Source organism: Bombina bombina, chromosome 9 (genome assembly GCF_027579735.1).
Source record: "Bombina bombina isolate aBomBom1 chromosome 9, aBomBom1.pri, whole genome shotgun sequence".
NCBI lineage: Eukaryota > Metazoa > Chordata > Amphibia > Anura > Bombinatoridae > Bombina > Bombina bombina.
The window spans coordinates 229,720,883-229,744,453 of NC_069507.1; the positions used below are offsets into that span (position 1 = coordinate 229,720,883).

The 23,571-nt window shown below is 35.2% G+C and overlaps 1 protein-coding gene across 1 annotated transcript in view; it reads right to left on the reverse strand.

Moving 5' to 3' along the window:
- Positions 1–23,571, reverse strand: part of LOC128640256 (pancreatic triacylglycerol lipase) — a 136,163-nt gene that overhangs the window by 55,587 nt on the left and 57,005 nt on the right. The window contains exons 6-10 of the mRNA XM_053692685.1: positions 16,580–16,688; positions 16,247–16,366; positions 16,021–16,140; positions 15,106–15,224; positions 6,370–6,496 (exon numbers count right to left, since the gene is read on the reverse strand). Coding sequence (XP_053548660.1) covers positions 6,370–6,496; positions 15,106–15,224; positions 16,021–16,140; positions 16,247–16,366; positions 16,580–16,688 — 595 coding nt within the window. The remainder of the gene's footprint in view (positions 1–6,369; positions 6,497–15,105; positions 15,225–16,020; positions 16,141–16,246; positions 16,367–16,579; positions 16,689–23,571) is intronic.

Here is a 23,571-nt window from a genome sequence, read left to right on the forward strand (position 1 = left end):
ATTGAATTGCCTAGCTGGTGGGGACTTTAGGGGTGTGGGGGGTACCAGATCCTCAGACTCAGCCTCTTGTCTCTGTTTTGCAGGTCCCTTCTTCCTGGCAGCCATCTCCACCACCTCCCTGTATCTCTTGGGAGGCACAGTCTTCCTCTTGGATCTCTCCATGCTACACTCTTCACAGCAAAACTTCAAAAACCTTCTCCTTGAAGTCTGGAAACCGAAAGAGGCTGAATCCACTGCTGCAGGACCATATAAAGGTAAGAACAGACACCGCCTCCCCACCTGCAACATTGTAGCAAACATAGCTTAGCATTTCTCCAGACTTCAAGTTGGTAATCCCTTAATGTTGTTACAGGCCCACTAGAGGGCCCTCCACTATCAATATACAGTTTGTCAAAAAGGTATGTACCTTTAATCCTGTAGATTATCCTGCATTCAGCTTGCAAGCGGATGTTTAACCTTTGTTGTGAATCTCTCAAACTCGGCGTTGCGGTAGCTACCGGTTGATGGTTGGGGGAGGAGACAGGCTCTACGGAGTCGTTCCGTTCAGCAAACAGGATTTGTGACATCTCAAAGAACAACAAGAAAGTCTTACAACAGATCTATTAGTATAATATTGGCAACGGCTATAGCGTGGTAAGTCCGGTCACAAACTTATACTTAACTTGGTTTGCTTTTGATGTGAGCAAGTATGTTTGTAGCATTCTTGTCTTTGCAGTTTCAGGTGCAGCTTTTCAGTGTGGAGAAACACGTTACTTTAAGTCTCCAAACGAGATGATACAAAGTATTATTGTTGCTAGTTCAGGTAGGTTCAGAGAATCCTCCAATGACAGCAATAGTTTGATGAAACTGCTGAACGGATATTCAGCTTAAAATTACCTTTGGTTTGGCAATATTTGGTCAGGACTAGAGCAGTAGTATAACCACTTCAGAAAATTACTAAGCACTAATGAAAGGCTGGATCGGTTTTTAAAAGGTGGAAAGGTAATGATGATGTCAGAGTAATGATGAAATTTTTAAGGAACAGTAGGTAAAGAGACAAATTAATGACAATGGGGCCTATCTATCAAGCTCTGAAAGGAGCTTGATGGCCTGTGTTTCTGGCAAGTCTTCAGACTCGCCATAAGTTATGGAGCAGCGGTCACAAAGATTTCTGCTCCATAACCCTGTCCACCTGCTCTGAGCAGGCGGACAGGAATTGCAACAATTCAACCCGATCGAGTATGATCAGGTTGATTGACACCCCCTGCTGGCTGCCCATTGGCTGCGAGTCTGCAGGGGGCGGCGTTGCACCAGCAGCTCACAAGAGCTGCTGGTGCAATGTTAAATGCGGAGAGCATATTGTGCAGAAGTCTGTAGTGAGATCTGTTAGTGAATCCTTGCCTTTCTATGTTCCCATAGTTAATAATAATTCTTCACCCTTCATATTACCTTTAAATATAAATACTAATTAGATACCATAATTAAATGGACCACAGTGGGTTACATTCAACATATTTGAATACACTAATGTCAAATATCCCTTTAAGAGGGAGCGCTTCCTTGCAGTCCCCTAGATAATATTGTGATATATGTATACACTCAACACTCAGTTTGATTAGGTAGTTAGTGACTAAGATTACACTATGCTTATGCTTGATGAATATATTTAAAATAATGTATTTTATCTCTGATTCTTATAGATTGATAATGAAGAGTAAACAATAGTAGGAGGGTCCATCTATGACGCTATGCTAAGACCAAATTGAGTTGCCATTAGGGCAAACCCATGCAAGTTCAGGCAGTAACACTCCAACAGTATAAACATGAATACATGTGGTGAGAAAATGTGCAATTTGTTTGATACTCCTTATGGCGAATTCAACAGCATAATCTGTATCCATATATTTATGAGAGTTGAAACAGTCATTACAATGAATAATTTTCTTGTTTTTAGGTTGTAAATAATAGCGGTTGTAACATATAGATAGTACATACACAGGAAATAGACTGATTGATATCAGAATAAAAACTTTAAATACGGAATGTTTTGGATACCTACATCTGTGTTTTTATGTCTTTAACTTTTCTCTATATTTTTACCTAACGATAATTATCTATGTAAACTACTCTCAGATTTTGATTATTATACACTATGCAATATTCTATAGGGCCTCACCGGAAACAGAAGTTATGAATCAGCAGTCTAAAGACCGCTGCTCCATAACTGGTCTGCCTGCTCTGAGGCCGCGGACAGAAATCAACCCGATCGAATACGATTGGGTTGATTGACACCCCCTGCTAGCGGCGAATCTGCAATGATAAATGCCGACATACTAGGAAATCCCAAATTTAAAGAAGGTAATTCTCATGCAATTTCAGATTGTAAAGAGATCAGGGGCTAGTAAATGTTCACCAATTGACCTAACCACATGTCATATCAAAACATTTGATAAACTCAAAGATGAATTTGCCATTTCAAATAAACATTGTTTATACCTATTAGCAGGTTAGGCATTATGGTAATAGAGAAGAATAAAGCATATGGTACAAATTGCAATCAGTATCCATTAATCCATTTATTTACAAAATATAAAGGAGGGAGTCATTCTTTACCCCCCTTTAACTGAAGTCTTATTAATGAAGATGGGGTATTGGAGATGAATAACACTGTAAATAAATGGAATAGTAAAGGGTCAATGGAGGTGAATTTTCATATGGTTAAGTCTAGCTTTGAGACGGTAGAAAAGGCAACTCTTTCAGCTGCCTGGTGTGAATCACATATCTAGAGAAGAAAGTCAAAAGAGTGACCAGTGCCAAAAATTACTATTAACACAAACTCCAACTAGTAATAAGGATCTCACTAATTCCTATATAAAATGAGGCAATTGGAATATAGAAATAAACTAGGGAGCGCTCCAACAAGGGAGCTAAAGTGTATATATAATGGATATACAAAAAAAAGGTGTCAGATGAACAAAAGATAATAACTTGAAAATTATAACTAAATGTGGTATCTCATCCTAAAAGCCAATGTAGAAAATTAACCACACTGGCTAGGTGGCTAGATAAAAAACACTTATTATCTATTCAATATAACAGAATATAGAAAAATAACCGCAATGACTAGGTGGCTAGATAAAACACACTTAATTTTAGTGTCAACAGGAGGACACTCACACTTTTAAGGTCTACATAAAGTGGACAGTGAATGGGATATTCTACTGTTTCTTTAAAGGATCTCCTTTGGGACTAAGTATTGGTTATGAACTTTATCATTGTCCTTTTTATATTTAAGCGATTACTCACATCAATTGTATTTTATTTCATTTTTAATATTTGTATTGTATTCCGGTATTCCGATATTCAATATCGCTTGTATATAATTTTGTGTGGAGTTTGTTTTAAGGTCGACCTTATTTTTAAATGTATTAAATTATCCAAAATTTAATCATACTTTGTAACCAGCACCATTCTGTTATATTGAATAGATAATTAAGTGTGTTTTATCTAGCCACCTAGTCATTGTGGTTAATTTTCTATATTCTGTTTTATTGAATAGATAATAAGTGTGTTTTATCTAGCCACCTAGCCAGTGCGGTTAATTTTCTACATTGGCCTTTAGGATGAAATACCACATTTAGTTATAATTTGCTAGTTATTATCTTTTCTTCATCTGACACCTTTTTTTGTATATCTATTGTATATACACTTTAGCTCCCTTGTTAGAGCGCTCCCTAGTTCATTTCTATATTCCAAGTGAATCACATATCTGCATAATTCATTTGTCATATCTTACACCAGCTAAGTCATCTAGATGTGTGAAACATAAGGTATGTTGTTGGGTAAAATGTCAGTTTCCAAAGGAGAATATGACTCAATTTTTATTTAATGTCCAAAAGTCAAGCAGTTTTGGATCAAGATTGAGTATTGGCTAAAAATGTCTATTAAAATAAATGTTACATTTAATTTACTGAACATAATTTTTCTCTTTCCGGGTAGAGAACTGGGTGTCTACACGATTTATCAATATAGTAGTTTTAATGGGAAGAAGTGTAGGGAGTGGAAAAATACTAAAGTGCAAGTTTAAAGAAATTTCTTAGTATTATTAATGAACAGATGTTTATTGAACAATAAGATGTAAATATTTATTCAGATATTTCCAAGAATGGGGAAATATATTCTAACTCAATTTTTAAAATATTGTTGGAAGAGAAACTGCTTGACGATTGGGTTTAAGTTATCTTAGGAGGAGCCTGAGAGTCTGTTTTATGGTTTGTTTGTTTTTGTTTAGTTTTTTTAACTTTCACTCCTGATGAATAATTTTAATCAGCTGTGATGTATTGTGTACAGTTAAGAATGTCTTATCACACCTTTTCATGAAATTTCATGAAATGATTGATATACAACAATAAAAGTAGTTTATTTTCCTTTCGTGTTTTCATATGAAGTGAACCATATTACTACACTATTTTTTGTTATAATATAATGAAACTGAAGGGAAAAGGAAGAGAAGATAAGAAGAGCCAAGGAAGGAGTAAAGAGAGATTAGGAGGATAAAAGAAGGAAAAGTAAAGAGAATGACTGTGGATAATAGGATATAGTCCCTTAAATTGTGAGGAAAATTCACTGGGAGTATAGTTTTTTCCTCTCTCCTTCTCACTCCCCTAAATTGAATTTTGACTGAATTGTGTTAGGATTAAATTATCTAGAATTAAAGAATGATTATTTTGCTGTATTTATTTATTGTTGTGTTTTTTGTTTTTTTTGATCAGTTGTTGGAAAAAAAATTTTTTTTCTTATACACTGTACATATATTTAGAGATATTAATCTAATGTGATTTTTATCGTTGCATTTGCTCTTAATGTTTTCTTTATACTGTTTTTGCATTTGTCTTTGATTCAACTACGTAAATAAAAACAAAATAAAGAAAAGTACAATCTCTTAAAAATGCACCGTCTTTATGGACTCAACGGAAAATAGGGCTGGTCTTCAATTTTTCCAGGGCTTTTCCCCAGTCTGGTCTACTTGATCTTAATTTATATATAAATTTCAGTGGCCTAACACATTGAGGACTTCACTACACAGTAAAACGTTGTATCAACAACAAGATTAAACCCTCAATTGTTAACATGTTATAATAGGCAATTCAAAAATACAAATATGAAAATATAAATCTCACCAATGCCGCTCCCCTCTACCTTTCCTCTCTAGTCAACAAGTATACTCCAGCCCGCCCACTAAGATCCAACAATGACCTGCTCCTTGCTTCTTTAACTATAACCTCTACCCATGCTAGACTACAGGACTTCTGTCGTGCAGCACCTACCCTCTGGAACTATCTACCTTGTGCTGTCAGACTTTCCCCTAATCTTTCTTCATTTAAATGCTCCCTGAAGACTTTTCTGTTCAAAGAAGCCTACCACCCAACTCAGTAATAAATTAATTCCACTCACCTAATAGTTCACTCATCTAACTCTGTATTAACATCTTGCTCACTCTTGCAAGCCTCACCTCCTGTTTTTCAACCTCCTACCCTCCTAGATTGTAAGTTCCCACAGGAATAGGGCCCTCAATTCCTCCTGTATGTGTTTGTAAAATTTTGTCTTGTCTCTTACAAGTTTTATATCATTGTCTTATAAAAATGAATAGTACTCATGGACAGCACTGCAGAATATGTTGGCGCTTTTTAAATAAAGTATAATAGTAATAATAATAATAATTATTATTATTATAAATATACTGAAGTGCTAAAATAGATATATAGATGCAAATCTGGCTCAATTAAAATTACCTCTTTTATGGTGAATTTTTAATAGTTAAAGATAATTATAGAACCATGTTTTGTTCATCAAACGTTCAAACCAAATGTATACTAATACTTCCATGCTGTACCACGCCTCAAGAACACCCTAGAACACTGGGCGCCCCCTATCTAGTAGAATAGTAGACTAAAACACTGGTGTTGAATAATTGCTCTTCTGCATTGCTGGTAGTTCTTGTATGTGAGATATGATGTATTTGGGCACTTCTAGCACAAATATATATATATATATGTTAATGGAAGAACCACTCAATAACAAAATGCTAGAAGTTAATTTGATAACAGCAATAATAGCAGTGCAAGGATGGAATAGATAATGTAAGAGGAACGACAGGCAAATTGACCGAATTAATACAGATATATATATTTTTTAATTTTCAAATATTCTTGGTTACTGATACATTAAAAACAAATGTGATTAGAATAAGTTATTTATGGTAAAGAGTCTAATATATTTGTAAATATTTCTGACAAGAAAAAAAATTCTAAAACAAATACTAATTACTCCTATAAGAGAAAATAAAAAAAGAGAGTAAATTATTGTAGTTGTTAAATATTTAAAACTTACGTGCATAGCTTTCTCTATTTCCAGTATTCAAGTAAAAAGTTTGGCTGTTTGATGTGTTCCCAGCATAGGTAACAGCATAGTGCCCCATGACTGGGCAACCACCAGTGGGACATGGGAAAGGAGTGCCCTATGGAGATGAGAAAATGCCATTAGTTTATCAGTGCAATAGAATGTATTATTTTCTAAAGTGTTCCCGGTGAAAGCAGAAATCTAGTCTATTATATTGTATTGTTTTTCATTTGGAGTAAGAGTATATTCAACATGAGGTTTCTTAATTAAACACTGCCATTTAAATATATATATACATACAATACAATGTAATGCTCAAAAAAGCACTCTAAGATTTTGTGTGATTTCTCTCTATTTTGTCAAGCTTTTGATTATTAGACCCACAGAGGTCTAGATTACAAGCGGAGCATAATAATTGACGTGTTATGGTGAACTAAAACCGCTAGTGTGCAATCCCTAGTGCTCCTTTTTTACTTTTTTTTTTTTTTGTAAATAATTTTTTAGTGAGGTTTTTGCATAACAAACGTAAAATACAATACACCTTTTTGTCAAGAAACAAACAAACAAGATATAGGCAAGAGTAACTGAAATATTTCAGCATCTATAGAGTACATTGGTGATACGCTAATGAGACCTCTATTTTTCAATAACATATCATGAATGACTGACCAGTTGGGGACACAGTTTTAGGTCCTGCGTACCAGAAGCTTAGAAAATAATAGGTATCTGATGGTCAGATGTCCAGCTCTTTCAGAGCTGCAGTAGGAGCATAGATGCATGTATAGAGAAGGGGGAGGGGGAAATTCAGTGGGTAAGCACCACTATATATATTAGGGGAAAGGGTGGAGGGCGGAGCTGTATATGTATGAAAGATTTTTCTTTATTTAACATAGAGGGGGCTCTTGGACTAGATAAGCTATTTAGCTGGGCCAACTAACTGTATGTCATTACCCATGCATAAGAATATGAATATTGGGGGCGTATAAAAGGATATTTTAAAATTAAGCCGGGAAGTTGAACAGACTACTGGAGAAAAGACAATACATACTGCACTGGTTCCCTACCTTACAAAAGGAAGAGAGCTACGGCATGATGAGTTGTCTATAGCTAGGGTGGGGATATAGTGGGGAGTAAATCATATGATCATAAAAAAATGTGTTATGAGTGGAAATAAATATTATATAACAATCAGGAACATATTGGCTACTAATTTAGTAGTAGTTTGAGCATAATTAAACCTTATGCTAGCCATAATCTCCAGGAAGTCTGGATTACACACCACGTCACAGGATAGATCTCTGCTACCAATAACATGTAGCATATTCCTGCCAATTGAAAGTCTCTACTTAACTAGTATAACCATACTGTAAACAAATAGTGCTTCATGTATTTAGCATATACCCTGTGGGATCTATATTATATTCTAGTCCCCTAGAAAGCATAAGTGAATATACCAAACATATACCCACCTATCGCAAAGATATGTACATAGAATAAGGTTAACAAACCCTAACATATAATGATGTACATCACTAACTGCAAAGGTGTCTATTCATAAAAACACTATAAACTGTGCGAGGTGAATGAGCTATGGAGTTAGCTAATACCTAATTCTAAACCTTTATTACAAGTAAATGGATGTAATCAGTGTACATCATACATGCCCAAATAAATGTATATGCAGAAAAGGACAAACCTATGCCAGTAGGTAGCTATAAAGTTACAAGGCCTATAGTAAATTTTGTACAGGCTGGGCACGATCATATAGGATTTAATAATGATAATGGTCTGTTCTGTCGTGTAGCGTATATACTTTACTTTTAACGGCTGAGTCATATTGCCTATTGTAGGCATGACTTATAACTAAGGAGGGCCACGTGAGGCCACACATTTCATAATTGAAATGTAGGTGTAGGGTCTAGAAATTAAAGCATAAAGCATAGATACATTAGTGGGGTAAACACAGGATACACACTATAGCCATAGGCAGTAGTTAAGCCAGGAAAAGGAATTATATTAATTATTAGGAGACATTTTATATATATATAGGGGGGACTAAAACTTTTTGATCTAACTTGCTGCGTCAGGTTACCTGTCCTAACGGAATATAGGGGTATAGGGGTATATTTCAATGGGGAGTTAATACCCTCTGTAGCTAGTTAGGAAACTGCTCTATGCACATAGTAAATAGAAACTACTTAATATACAGACATCTTTAGTAGCATTTGACTGTGGGCAGCCCTACTCTAATACAATATCAAAACAGTAGTGAACATCTAGTATCCAATGGTTCCCCTATTCTGAAATCTAAGTAACAGAGGGCAGCAAAACATAGTAGGCTAAAACGTCCAGTACTGGGAACAGACGTGCAAAGCAAACATAAACCAATGCACTCTGGTACCTGTAAAAGAAATATATTAGAATACAAATGTATTTACTGGGGATATTTCAACAAGTATTAAATGCCAATAAAGATGGCTAAACAAGTTATAAGCTGAGAAGCCTAGCTAGGAGTGGGTTGGAGAGAGGAGGTTAGGTACATGACTTGACCATTATACTAAGATATCCTGATTACCCCTCTTAGAACCTATAATAAAATACAATAAAGTGGAGTTCTATAGAAGCAACAAACAGTATAAACATAGAATCACAGTAACTACACCTCCATAATTGGCAACAGAGCTATAGACATTTATAGTTTGGAGGGAGATAGAACATTTTAAATTATAGCAAAATGAGATGCTCTTAAGCATTGATATTTAGGAAATAGTCCGGTGCGAACTTTTCCAGTGTGTTGCAGTCTTATATTATCCATGGGTAGCCAAAATAATGAAAAAAAAACAAGACGAAAAGTAGAAAGGTCCCAAAACAGTAGCAGCAGTCCACGCTTGTAGCCTGAGGTACTACTACGATTCATCCGATGCCTAGCTTAGGCGGTATCTTTAATATAATCATAGAATGATATAGTGGGCTGGTGAGTAGCTTAGCAAGCCGACCTGAAACTTGTAAAAAGAGGCCGAAGCTATAAGGAGAAGGGTTAATAGGATAGAGTGACCTCTGTTCAGATGGGTTAGAGCGCTTGGGATGAGGGTCAGAATGTGCTCTGGATCTTCTGCGAATAGGCTTCTCTGGATCTGACTGCTGCAGTCCGGGGTATTTCAAAGGCGGCCTGCTCTGCTCCGCTCCCGATGCAGCCATCTCACATGACTGGGCCCTAGTCTCTGCAGGAGAACTCCCGGAGGTACTCACGTAAGTAAGAGCTATCGGCAGTAAACTGCATTCATCAGACGATCCCGGCCGCTGTGTCTGTAGCTCCATATGATATGTTGCACTACGCCGCTCTGGCTCTGTGGGTACTGGTAAGAGCTGTAAGTCACTGACCTGTGAAAGCATATCCGGCTGCTCTGGTCTTCTCGCACTCAAGACCTCCCTGCCTGCTATAACCCAGTCCACCGAGTCATGGGGGAAATCTTTATCTCTTTGTGAAGGGTTAATTTCCAACCAGGCAGACTCCCCCCCGGCTTGCTCCTGCAGGGTTCTATTATGGGATGGAGCTGCAACGGCTCTCAATTCCGCCACGAGGGCTTGTTGGTGTTCATCCATGGAGCGCCCTAAGGCGAGTAGCGCCGAATAAATTTGTAGCTCCATTAATCTAGAAAAGGAGGATACAGGAGGTATTTTACTGTCCGTGAAGACAGCGGGTGGTTATCTTTAAGTGAGATGATAGGATGTTAGCCGCGGTCTCCACTAGTTAGTAGGCCTCTGAGCTGAGAATACGTTATTTTAGTTCAAAACTTCACAAACCACCTTCAAATATGTGTTAGGAACCTAGTAGGTTAATATTTAGAGTTTTATAAATTCTTAGGAAGCCATAAAATAGCAATTTAAAGTTTAAGTTTCAGGAGCTCTGAGAGAGCCCGTCCTGTAGCTTCGGCAGTTGGCTCCACCCCCTCCTTTTTTACTTTTATATTACAAGGAGAAAGTAAAATGTTAGCACTCAAGCGAAAGTCTCGCGAACCCTAACATCTGGAGGTGGGATAGAGTAATCATGCTAAAGCCCTCAACTAATAAACTTCTATAGGCCACACAACAAACTCAGGTTCCAGCTTTTGCTAACCCGAAAGTGCTCTATACTGAAGGTGCACTTAAATAACGAAAAAATAGTGGAGGTCCTCACATTCTTAAACTATATTTTAATATATTTATATACAGGCAGTCCCCGGGTTACGTACAAGATAGGGACTTTAGGTTTGTTCTTAAGTTGAATTTGTATGTAAGTTGGAACAGGCAATTTTTTTAGGTGAAACTCTAGCCAAACATTTTTTTTTTTGTTTTGGATAGCATAGGATAAAGTTTTTTTTGCTATCTGTGCCCCTGTTCAGAAAATTTCACATCACTTTCTGTCCTTGTGACAATTGGATTTTCAGTATTTTGGATTATCCTGGAAAGAAGGATTGTCGATAAAGCTCTATTTTCTCTGTATGTAAGTATGAGTTGTACTTAAGTCGGATGTCTGTAACCCGAGGACTGCCTGTATATATATATATATATATATATATATATACACACTTTTTTATAGTGATATAAATTGATAGTGTATATGAGATGGTGATAGACTAGGGAGGGTTCCCAATATACATGTATGTGTGAAATACTTAACTTTGACATATAATACATGTGTTATACTTTTATTCTAGCACTAAAATTTTACTTTAGATCTGATGGTACATCATTTTTGTAGTGCTATTATGAATTTTACGATTACATTAGAAAATATTCGTTTGAATGATAGAATGTTTTGCTTTGTATTATGTTAAATGTAATATTCGAATTCTGCAATATTTGAATTAAAAAAAAATTGAATTTATATATATATATATAAATATGTGGCAAAGTGCACTCCAGATCTAAAGTATAACAGCCTTGGGTGCTATAGCAACAATAATAACAGCATCAAAACAAGCAGCACTCCAAAGGTCCTTTATCCATATCACCTTTAATAGTGAACGTTTTCGGGCTCAAAAATCGCCCGTCATCAGACTTACAAGGTTATACAAACTTACCACCAAACAAGTGAAACCACGCTCTCCACGGTAGATGCGCCTCCCAAGCGAGTGACGTCATCATCCGTGGCAACGTGCAAGGGACTACAATGGAACACACAAAGTTAGACAAATCGTCAGTCCAGATGAAAAATAATGAAACAAAAAAGCAATACGCATCCTGCTACAACATAGGAGAGAAAAAGGTAATGGCCTGAAAAATGTTTATAAAGTTCCCGGTGCCGTACCTCATATGTCTACAACGGTTGCCAGGCAACCAGATAAACAACAATAATCAAAGCGGCATGTGAGGAGGGCAAGCAAGAACAGTTAACACATCAAGAAACTATGACAGATAATATTGACATTCTGCAAAAAATTAATATATATATATATATATATATATATATATATATATATATCTAATAAGACAATCAAAACTGTCAATACAAATCAAGTAGTTTAAATAACATAAGTAACCGACACCGCTAGACAGAAAACAGGACAAACCAATTGGGAATAAAACACAGGGGCCAAAAACTGTAAAGCGGTGTCAGCCACAAGTACTGTAGTATATAAAACTAAGGATAATCCATAACAGGATAATCTAATACCTAATTGACTGAACCAAGGAAGCCATACCAAAATATTAAGCCAAACCTAGATAAATTCAGAAATAAATCATGGATCTCATAATGTTGTGGACTCTATACTTATAAACTTATTAAATTTGTTAAATTGTATTGAATGATTCAGGACTCCCAACAGAGGCACCAGTCATTGGAGGAATCTCATAAGAACACATGCCAGTCCAACTGGGTGTTGAGTCCATAGGGAACAAGGGTATTCAACTCGAATGTCCACTTAGCTTCCCTCTGTAGAACCGTTTGCTTCTACAAAGGGAAGCTAAGTGGATATAAGCACAGCTTGGTGGTAAGTTTGTATAACCTTGTAAGTCTGATGACGGGCGATTTTTGAGCCCGAAAACGTTCACTATTAAAGGTGATATGGATAAAGGACCTTTGGAGTGCTGCTTGTTTTGATGCTATATATATATATATATATATATATATATATATATATATATATATATATAATAGTATTTCTAATGCTTTCTTTAAATGTAATATTCAAATTATGCAATATTCGATCGAAATAGAAACATTCAAATTGATATATTTGTATCTTTTATGTATAAATTTACTAAATTCCCTACCACATGAACTATTGAACGTCTGAATAGTATTTGTTAAATCAAATGTTAAATTTAAAATTTCGAATGTGGACATTCGATCTAATTATAAACATTCAAATTCGAAAGTGACATTCAAAAACTGTAAATAGCATTCGATTATAGAATTTTTAAGAATATTCGTTCGTATCAACATTCGGATTTATAATTCGAATTTCGGTAATAACATTCGTTCTAACATTCAAATTCGGAAATTTAAACAATCGCCCATCCCTACTCTCTGGTACAACTATTTTACCATATTGTGCACTGTTCCTTGCACAGGGCTACTATTTTACTTCAGTATCAATAGTGTTCAACTTGTAATCTAAGCCAGAGAGAAAAAATGTTGGTTTGATTTATAAAGCATTTAAAGGGACATGTAATTGAAACCATCAATTTGAAAGTGCAGCAGTTAAACATGTAAATTACTTGCCTGAAAAAAAGTGAACCAAAATCTGTTTTAAACAAATACAGGAGTATTAGTTCTGTACTTCTTGCTAAACAGCATTTGTATGTTTCTGCCAATAAGACTAAGGAGGAAGTACCTAGAAGGACTAGCAAAAAGGATCATTTTATGAATGTAAGCAGGAAGTTAAGGATACAACAAGAGAAGAGGTTTGTTGTCAACTGTAGTCAATATAAAAGAGAAAGTAATAAGCAGTACCTATAGTTCCCGGGAAAATATGTAAAAAATTGTGTGTCAGATTGAGAGAGGTAATCATGCAGTTCTTGCACCTTATTAATCTGTATTGATAATAAGATCTTAAGTTAGCAGCTAACGCTGTACTCACATTTGCTCCAGCTAGCTGTGGCAGACATCCATGTAGCTCTCTGTCTGCATGTATTGTGGGCATTCTTACGCGTTTCGGCGTGCCTAAGCCTTACCCATAGACCATGAGTAAAGCTATGGCAAGACAAAACACTTAAGACTGTTTAATTGATTGCCGCTATAAATATTTTCAATTTTAATCTTTGCAATTAAGTTGAAGTTTTTTCCATGATTTCTGTAAGCAGGAAGTACCTGTCACCCAACAAGCAATAATAGGAAATACACAACTATTTTAGTTTCAATCTAAATTTTTATTTCACATTTTTTCCTGCTAAAAGAATTATCAGCATGTTTAAACATTGTTCTTGAATATAGACAATACAACATTTTGGAGTACAATGTCCCTAAATGTATATAGGCCTTATACAATCATTGTATATTGTTTCACTGCTGGAAGATCATGTCAGACTAATCTAATTGATTTCTTTGACCATATAACTAAAATAATAGACCAGGGAGGAGCCGTAGATGTTGCATATCTAGACTTTAGCAAAGCATTTGACACTGTCCCACACAACAAACATTCACAAAATGTATTGTCTTAGAATAGATGTTAGTATTTGTTAAGTAGGTATAATGCTGGCTTAAAGATAGTCGACAGAAGGTTTCAATTAATGGAGTACATTCAAATGAGGTGTCAGTTACTAGTGGTGTTCCCCAAGGGTCAGTTCTTGGGCCTGTTTTGTTTATGTTCATAAATGATATTGGATGTGGGCTTAAGGGGAAGGTTTGCTTGTTTGCTGTAAATTTGTAACAGGGTAGATGTTCCAGGGGGGGTTGATCAAATGAACAGTGATATTAAAAAACTAGAGGACTGGTCAAATAAATGGGATCTGAAATGTAATATTACCAAGAGCAATATTATGCATATAGGATCCAAAAACCCAAAGGCTAATTATAGTCTCAATGGTACATTACTGACTGTAACTAAAGAATTATTATTTCAGATGATTTAAAATTTGGTACACAATGCAGCAGTGAGGCCAGTCAAATACTTGGTTGCATTGGAAGAGGTATTAGTAGCAGAAATAGCAAGGTTCTTATGCCACTTTACAGATCATTAGTTAGACCAAATATGGAATACTGTGTACAGTTCTGGAGACCATATCTTCAGAAATATATAAATAAACTAGAAGCTGTCCAAAGGAGGGCTACTAAAATGGTACATGGTCTAAAATATAAAATGTACAAATAAAGACTCTATGATCTAAATATGTATAGTTTAGAGGATATAAGGGAAAGAGGTGACATGATAGAAACCTTCAAATATATGAAGGGACTTAATAAAATAAAAGCTGAAAGCATTTTTCAAAAAAAAATAAATGCCAAAACAAGGGGTCACAATCTAAAGTTAGAGGGTTGCAGATTCAGGAGAAATTTGAGAAAGCATTTTTTTTACAGAAAGGGTAGTGGATTCATGGAATAAACTTCCATTTGAGGTGGTAAACACAAAGACTGTAAAGGAATTCAAAAATCACTGGGACATGCATAAGGCTATCCTAAGGAAAAAGTAACGTAATATGGGTAGACTTGATGGGCCTTTTTGGTTCTTATCTACCGTCAAATTCTATGTTTCTATGTTTTTAGCTCTAGAAATAAAGACACTAAAAGAATAAACTTACTTTCTGAAATTCACTGTAGGAATGGCTGGGGAAACCAATGTATCCATCAGGATGTAGAATACTATCGGTATAGTATCCTCTGCTTCGTGCATGATGGCATCCAGCAGTTTCTGCAAGTCCTGATAAAATAATTATAAAATAAGACATACAAGTAAGAAAAGAGAAAGAACAGATTATACATTTCTGCTAAAAATGTATAAAAATAAATAATGTTTTCTTAATATTAAAATTAATTATTAAATATATTTTAATAAGAATAGATGATAAAATATTGTGAAATACAAGATATATGCAATACATTAAATATTATTATAAATATTGCTAGCACAACATATGATAAAATATTGTTATCCTAGGTGTATATAAGACTTATGAAAAGGAAGTTATATGATATGAAATTGATATCTTACATGCTATATTTTATTTAGGTATTTAAATAAATCAAACAATATATTAAACTAACAAAAATACTCACTGTTATTATTATCTATATTATTATTATTATTATCGGTTATTTGTAGAGCGCCAACAGATACCGAAGCGCTATAAACATAGGCGGTAAACAAGGTAGCAATTATAGGGATCATATGGGTATAGAGGACCCTGCCTAAAGTCATACTGTTGTAGTCAGCTCTTGTGAAGGGGATCTGCAAGCAGTTGGGCTCTTAGGCTTACATTCTAAGGAGGATCATGGCAGATAGCAATGGAGGAGAGGAACTGGTATTAGGAAAGGTTAGCATAGGTTGTATGCATCCCTGAACATAAGAGTCTTTAGGGAGTGCTTGAAGCTTTAAAGATTAGGGGATAAATATCTTTATTTTTAATGTGCCACAGCACTATGTAGCCAAAGATAATGTAGTTCCTAATAATTTGTGAAATAAAGTTAATGTTTTTTAATAAATATAGAATATTTGCCTTCAAAAACTTTGTCAATGTCTGGACTTAAGTTGACTATGATTTTTGGGCATCCTGGCATAAATTCCCCCCCATTCGGATAGAAATCGAGATGTCCAATTGGCTGTTTTATTCCTAAACCTGAAACAAAAAAATGTATAATAAGATCTACGATGTGACATTTAAAATTTACCTCCTACCAATTAATTATTTTTCTATGTTAACTAATAACGAGTTCACATCTTACCAAAATAAGGAAGAAATTCAGCTGCATTTGTGTGAATCACTTGCACCAAGTCAGCATCGGTTAAATCAAGTCTGACTTCAGGGGGTGTTCCTTCAAATAATGGTCCAGCTGGATCCAAACCTGGTTTTAACATTTTTAATTATTATTTTAAGTAAACAGTTAATAAAAATGTCATTAGATCCCATAGCCTGAAATAACTCCCTTTATATTCCTTACAGCTTACACATTGTTGTTGAACCATCAATTTAAAGTCAATGAAATTGTATAATTGATGTCTAATCAGTTAGGCATCATTTGTATTATATATTCACTAAATTTGCCAGCTGAACTTACCACTTATTTTCCCAATTCCAGGCTTTCTCCTTCCAGCCTCACCAGCTGCATGCGCTCCTAGGCTGTGACCAATCAAGTGTACCATTGATAGAGGGTGGCTAAAATTGTTCTAAAAAACAATTTCCAAAATCAATGTAATGGCATCCGAAAAAATATTGCTATTATCTCCATTTTATAGCTAAGAGAAAAATCATATTAGATGCATAATATGTTTATTATGTGCTTTTAAAATAATTTATTTTTATAAACGGAACATTAACATGAAAATTAAAACCTATAATAATAGATATAACAAGACTTAGCTGATACTAATTCTAATAACTTATACTCCACAATATGCCCTGCATAGAAAATACATTGATCAACAAATTAATAAAATAAAAATAAATTTATATATATTTTCATTGAGGATTTACAGTGCAAAAATCTCAAAATATAGCGCAGTACAAACAAGTTACATATAGCATAACTCTTATATCTCAATATATATAGAATTACAATATCAATCATATTACAGTGTAGGAGTCATAGATACTAAATTATATCATATTGTATACACTAGGTTAAACATGTTTAAATGCAATTAAATATAATATCTGGATAGCGCTCAAAACCTATAGCATCCTCATTTGTGTTTATAGTTAAATGTAAAGTTGCCCTCCTTAAACTACAGAGGCCACTCGTGGGTCTCTATATACTAGAAAATGCATTTTAAAAGAGAGGAGAGCAAAACTGTTAGCCAGAATGTAGAGAATAGGGTAAGGATTATCACTAGCCACTAAATCAATTATATGATGGATTTGGGGGTAGAATATAATTTCGTACAGTTTAACCAGTAAACTACGGGGGGGGGGGTAAACGAAGCCAGCCAACTTGTAAAAAACAAATATTCACTATAGAGCGTTCCAATATATCTTAATTACTTTTCTTAACATAACTTTACTGGAACACACTTAGAAACGTCTTAATATGAGAGCTTGAGGTCTAGCTATTGGATAAGTGTATTATTTTCTGGTAATTGTAAGCTACATCTTATCTCAAGATGAATAATTTTTAATCCACAGTCTGTAACTTGATAGATTGGAAGAAATATCTCGGCTAGCTTTGGGGAAAATTCTTATCATAGTCTATCAAACATTGGAAGGGACATTCAATCTCTGCCTTTCAAATTCACAACTAAATTCTGGTAAAATAAAGCATACTGGTATATTCTAACTAAACCTTTCTAGTAAATCTTATTGCAAACATGTATTGACTTACTATATATATGGGTACTAATATGATCTCAAAAGTATACTATTACAATCCTATAGGTTATATACAAAAAAATAAATAAAAAAAAATATTCCTAGGTTTAATACATCACATTAAATTACTATCAAAACAGCCTATTGTCAACGTTTATATATAGCATCTGCATCTAAGATAAGTGGCCATGTATTTAGGACAAATAAATATGAATATTCTTTTTTTTTACCAGGTTCCTTATAAATTAAAATTTTGTTTGTGATGGTGACATACTTTTGAGGTATTTAAGTCAGTATAATGCCATCACAAATCTTCCCTACCAATACTGTAATATGAGAAGTAGCTACTGATAATCTTTTAGTGATATGCCTTACTACCCGAGTTTGGGCCCCATACCCAAGCAGCGTGCTGTTTACAAATAAAGAGAAAGAAGTATGACCAGCGCCAGAAACAATATACACCAACTCTTCTAGAAAAAATAGGGATCTCTCAAATTCCCTAAAAACATAAATAACTAAAAATACAAAACTCTAGAAAGCGCTAAATAGCTTAAGTGTAAATCTATGGGCAGGTATATAAAAAGGTATATACAAATAGGAAAATAATAAAATATATAAAATATATAGAATGATAGGTGTACAATCAGCCTCTGTACTCACAAGCCAATGCAGAAGATTAACCATAGGGGCTATATGAAAGTAGAATACACCTTATATGAATACCTATATATGATTATGGTTCGATAGCCTGAAAAACGTAGAAGGTATTACTAACACTATATGGTCCATAAAGAGAAATGCTATTTATAAGCTGGGAAGGTGTCGGTTACCAAAATTTTTGCAATATATCTATAATTTTTTTTTTATATAAATCAGACAATATCGCCTAGATTTAGAGTTCTGCGTTAGCCGTCAAAACCAGCGTTAGGAGGTCCTAACGCTGGTTTTGGCCACCCGCTGGTATTTAGAGTCAGTCAGTAAAGGGTCTAAAGCTCACTTTCCAGTTGCGACTTTTCCATACCGCAGATCCCCCTACGCCAATTGCGTATCCTATCTTTTCAATGGGATCTTTCTAACACCGGTATTTAGAGTCTTGGCTGAAGTGAGCGTTAGAAATCTAACGACAAAACTCCAGCCGCAGAGAAAAGCCAGGAGTTAAGAGCTTTCTGGGCTAACGCCAGTTCATAAAGCTCTTAACTACTGTGCTCTAAAGTACACTAACACCCATAAACTACCTATGTACCCCTAAACCGAGGCCCCCTCACATCGCCGCCACTCTATTACATTTTTTTAACCCCTAATCTGCTGACCATACACCGCCGCAACCTACATTATCCCTATGTACCCCTAATCTGCTGCCCCTAACACCGCCGACACCTACATAATATTTATTAACCCCTAATCTGCCCACCCCAATGTCGCCGCTACCTTACCTACAATTATTAACCCCTAATCTGCCGACCGAACCTCACCGCTACTCTAATAAATGTATTAACCCCTAAAGCTAAGTCTAACCCTAACCCTAACACCCCCCTAAATTAAATATAATTTTTATCTAACAAAATAAAATAAATCTTATTAAATAAATTAATCCTATTTCAAGCTAAATACTTACCTGTAAAATAAACCCTAATATAGCTACAATATAAATAATAATTATATTGTAGCTATTTTAGGGTTTATATTTATTTTACAGGCAACTTTGTATTTATTTTAACCAGGTACAATAGCTATTAAATAGTTAATAACTATTTAATAGCTACCTAGTTAAAATAATTACAAAATTACCTGTAAAATAAATCCTAACCTAAGTTACAATTAAACCTAACACTACACTATCAATAAATTAATTAAATACAAATACCTACAAATAAATACACTAACTAAAGTACAAAAAATAAAAAAAGAACTAAGTTACAAAAAATAAAAAAATAATTTACAAACATTATAAAAATATTACAACAATTTTAAGCTAATTACACCTACTCTAAGCCCCCTAATAAAATAACAAAGCCCCCCAAAATAAAAAAATGCCCTATCCTATTCTAAAATAAAAATTAAAATGCTCTTTTACCTTACCAGCCCTTAAAAGGGCCTTTTGCGGGGCATGCCCCAAAGAATTCTGCTCTTTTGCCTGTAAAAAAAAACATACAACACCCCCCCAACATTACAACCCACCACCCACATACCCCTAATCTAACCCAAACCCCCCTTAAATAAACCTAACACTAAGCCCCTGAAGATCTTCCTACCTTATCTTCACCACGCCGGGTATCACCGATCCGTCCAGAAGAGGGTCCGAAGTCTTCCTCCTATCCGGGCGATGTCTTCATCCAAGCGGGGGCTGAAGAGGTCCATCATCCGGCTGAAGTCTTCATCCAAGTGGAGGCTGAAGAGGTCCATCATCTGGCTGAAGTCTTCTATCAAGCGGCATCTTCAATCTTCTTTCTTCCGGCTCCATCTTCATTCCGCCGACGCGGAACATCCTTCCTCCACGACGAACTCCCGATGAATGAAGGACGCCAAGATGGCGTCCCTCGAATTCCGATTGGCTGATAGGATTCTTTCAGCCAATCGGAATTAAGGTAGGAAAACTCTGATTGGCTGATGGAATCAGCCAATCAGATTCAAGTTCAATCCGATTGGCTGATCCAATCAGCCAATCAGATTGAGCTTGCATTCTATTGGCTGTTCCGATCAGCCAATAGAATGCGAGCTCAATCTGATTTGCTGATCCAATCAGCCAATCGGATTGAACTTGAATCTGATTGGCTGATTCAATCAGCCAATCAGAATTTTCCTACCTATCAGCCAATCGGAATTCGAGGGACGCCATCTTGGATGACGTCCCTTAAAGGAACCTTCATTCGTCTGGAGTTTGTCGTGGAGGAAGGATGTTCCGCGTTGGCGGGATGAAGATGGAGCCGGAAGAAAGAAGATTGAAGATGCCGCTTGATAGAAGACTTCAGCCGGATGATGGACCTCTTCAGCCCCCGCTTGGATGAAGACTTCAGCTGGATGATGGACCTCTTCAGCCCCCGCTTGGATTGAAGACATCGCCCGGATATGAGGAATACTTTGGACCCTCTTCTGGACGGATCAGTGATACCCGGCGTGGTGAAGATAAGGTAGGAAGATCTTCAGGGGCTTAATGTTAGGTTTATTTAAGGGGGGTTTGGGTTAGATTAGGGGTATGTGGGTGGTGGGTTGTAATGTTGGGGGGGTATTGTATGTTTTTTTTTACAGGCAAAAGAGCAGAATTCTTTGGGGCATGCCCCGCAAAAGGCCCTTTTAAGGGCTGGTAAGGTAAAAGAGCTTTTCAATTTTTATTTTAGAATAGGGTAGGGCATTTTTTTATTTTGGGGGGCTTTGTTATTTTATTAGGGGGCTTAGAGTAGGTGTAATTAGCTTAAAATTGTTGTAATATTTTTATAATGTTTGTAAATTATTTTTTTATTTTTTGTAACTTAGTTCTTTTTTTATTTTTTGTACTTTAGTTAGTGTATTTATTTGTATTAATTTGTAGGTATTTGTATATAATTAATTTATTGATAGTGTAGTGTTAGGTTTAATTGTAACTTAGGTTAGGATTTATTTTAAAGGTAATTTTGTAATTATTTTAACTAGGTAGCTATTAAATAGTTATTAACTATTTAATAGCTATTGTACCTGGTTAAAATAAATACAAAGTTGCCTGTAAAATAAATATTAATCCTAAAATAGCTACAATATAATTATTATTTATATTGTAGCTATATTAGGGTTTATTTTACAGGTAAGTATTTAGCTTTAAATAGGATTAATTTATTTAATAAGATTTATTTTATTTTGTTAGATAACAATTATATTTAACTTAGGGGGGGTGTTAGTGTTAGGATTAGACTTAGCTTTAGGGGATAATACATTTATTAGAGTAGCGGTGAGGTCCGGTCGGCAGATTAGGGGTTAAGAAGTGTAGGTAAGGTAGCATCGATGTTGGGGGGGGGGCAGATTAGGGGGTAATAAATATAATATAGGGGTCAGCGGTGTTAGGGGCAGCAGATTAGGGGTACATAGGGATAACGTAGGTTGCGGCGGTGTACGGAGCGGCAGATTAGGGGTTAATAATAATATGCAGGGGTCAGCGATAGCGGGGGCGGCAGATTAGGGGTTAATAAGTGTAAGGTTAGGGGTGTTTAGACTCGGGGTTCATGTTAGGGTGTTAGGTGCAGACTTAGGAAGTGTTTCCCCATAGGAAACAATGGGGCTGCGTTAGGAGCTGAACACTGCTTTTTTGCAGGTGTTAGGTTTTTTCAGCTCAATCGGCCCCATTGTTTCCTATGGGGGAATCGCGCACGAGCACGTTTTTGAAGCTGGCCGCGTCCGTAAGCACTGCTGGTATTGAGAGTTGCAGTGGCGGTAAATTATGCTCTAAGCTCCCTTTTTGGAGCCTAACGCAGCCCTTCTGTGAACTCTAAATACCAGCGGTATTTAAAAGGTGCGGGGGAAAAAAAGCATAAGTAGCTAACGCACCCCTTTGGCCACAGAACTCTAAATCTAGCCGTATGATTTTACAACACACAAAAAAGGTCAACCTTTAAAAAAAATAATAGACATAGACAAGGTAAAATGTATCTAATAAATCGTTAAATCGTTAAAATGTAATGCTGAGTTACAAATTGCAATACAACAAAATTAACTTATAAAGTATATGGCAAGTTCATAGGTTCCCACCGGAGACATATAAGTCCCAAATCCAGATAAGAAATTGTTGTGCCAAATCTCCTAAGAACACTGTTGTTCCTATAATTTCAATTTAAATCTTTATCAAACTCAATTAAATTTCCCTGCTTGCATCCTTTTATACACATCTACTCATTTCTATTGGTTAAAATCAGCCCTAATCTTAAAGGGACATATATGTCAAACTAGGATACACGTTTCTGGGTTATGTTCTATCCTTATATTCTTACTCCTTATATTTCAAAAAAACTTGCAAGAAAAAAGTGTATATATAAACAAATGTGTCTATATAAAAAAATGCTTAATACTTAAATATGTTAAAGTGTTAAAAAAGTTGCTATATTTCATTGCATTACTGTCCTTATAAACATGTATGCAACTAGTGACAATATATAAAATTACACATTTACATAATAAGTTTATACTCAATAACATAATAATGTATTTACACCATATCTTCTGACATTTTCAATACATTTACATAACTAACAGCTTACCAGCACCTTCATAATAAATTGAGTACTTAAATTATGTAAATATTAAATGTAATACAAAACGAAAAAGTGGCCAAAAATAAATTGGATATAAAGTTATTAATCCTAAATAATGAAAAATCAATCATAAAAATAAGAAATACAAAATCAATCATAAAAAACAACCCAAATCATAATCTAAGTTTAGGCCATCTTTAATTCATTTTGTTTCTAACTTTAAAAGTTTGAATGTCGCAGCCTCTCCAATTGGGTCTAACTTGGTCCATCACTGTGTAGTTTGAGTGTTTGTGGTTGCCATTATTACACTGTTTAAAGTGTTTAGGAACAGGGAGCTCTTTATTTCTCTCAGAGTCCATATTTTCTATAAAATGAATGTGTTAACAGGTCTCACTGACTCCCCTATATATTAGACCCCTCATAAACATTCCAATAAATACACTACATTGGAATCTGAGCATCTATAGGTATTCCTTATTTTAAACTCTATCGCCTAGATTACGAGTTCTGCGTTAGGGTTAAAAAGCAGCAT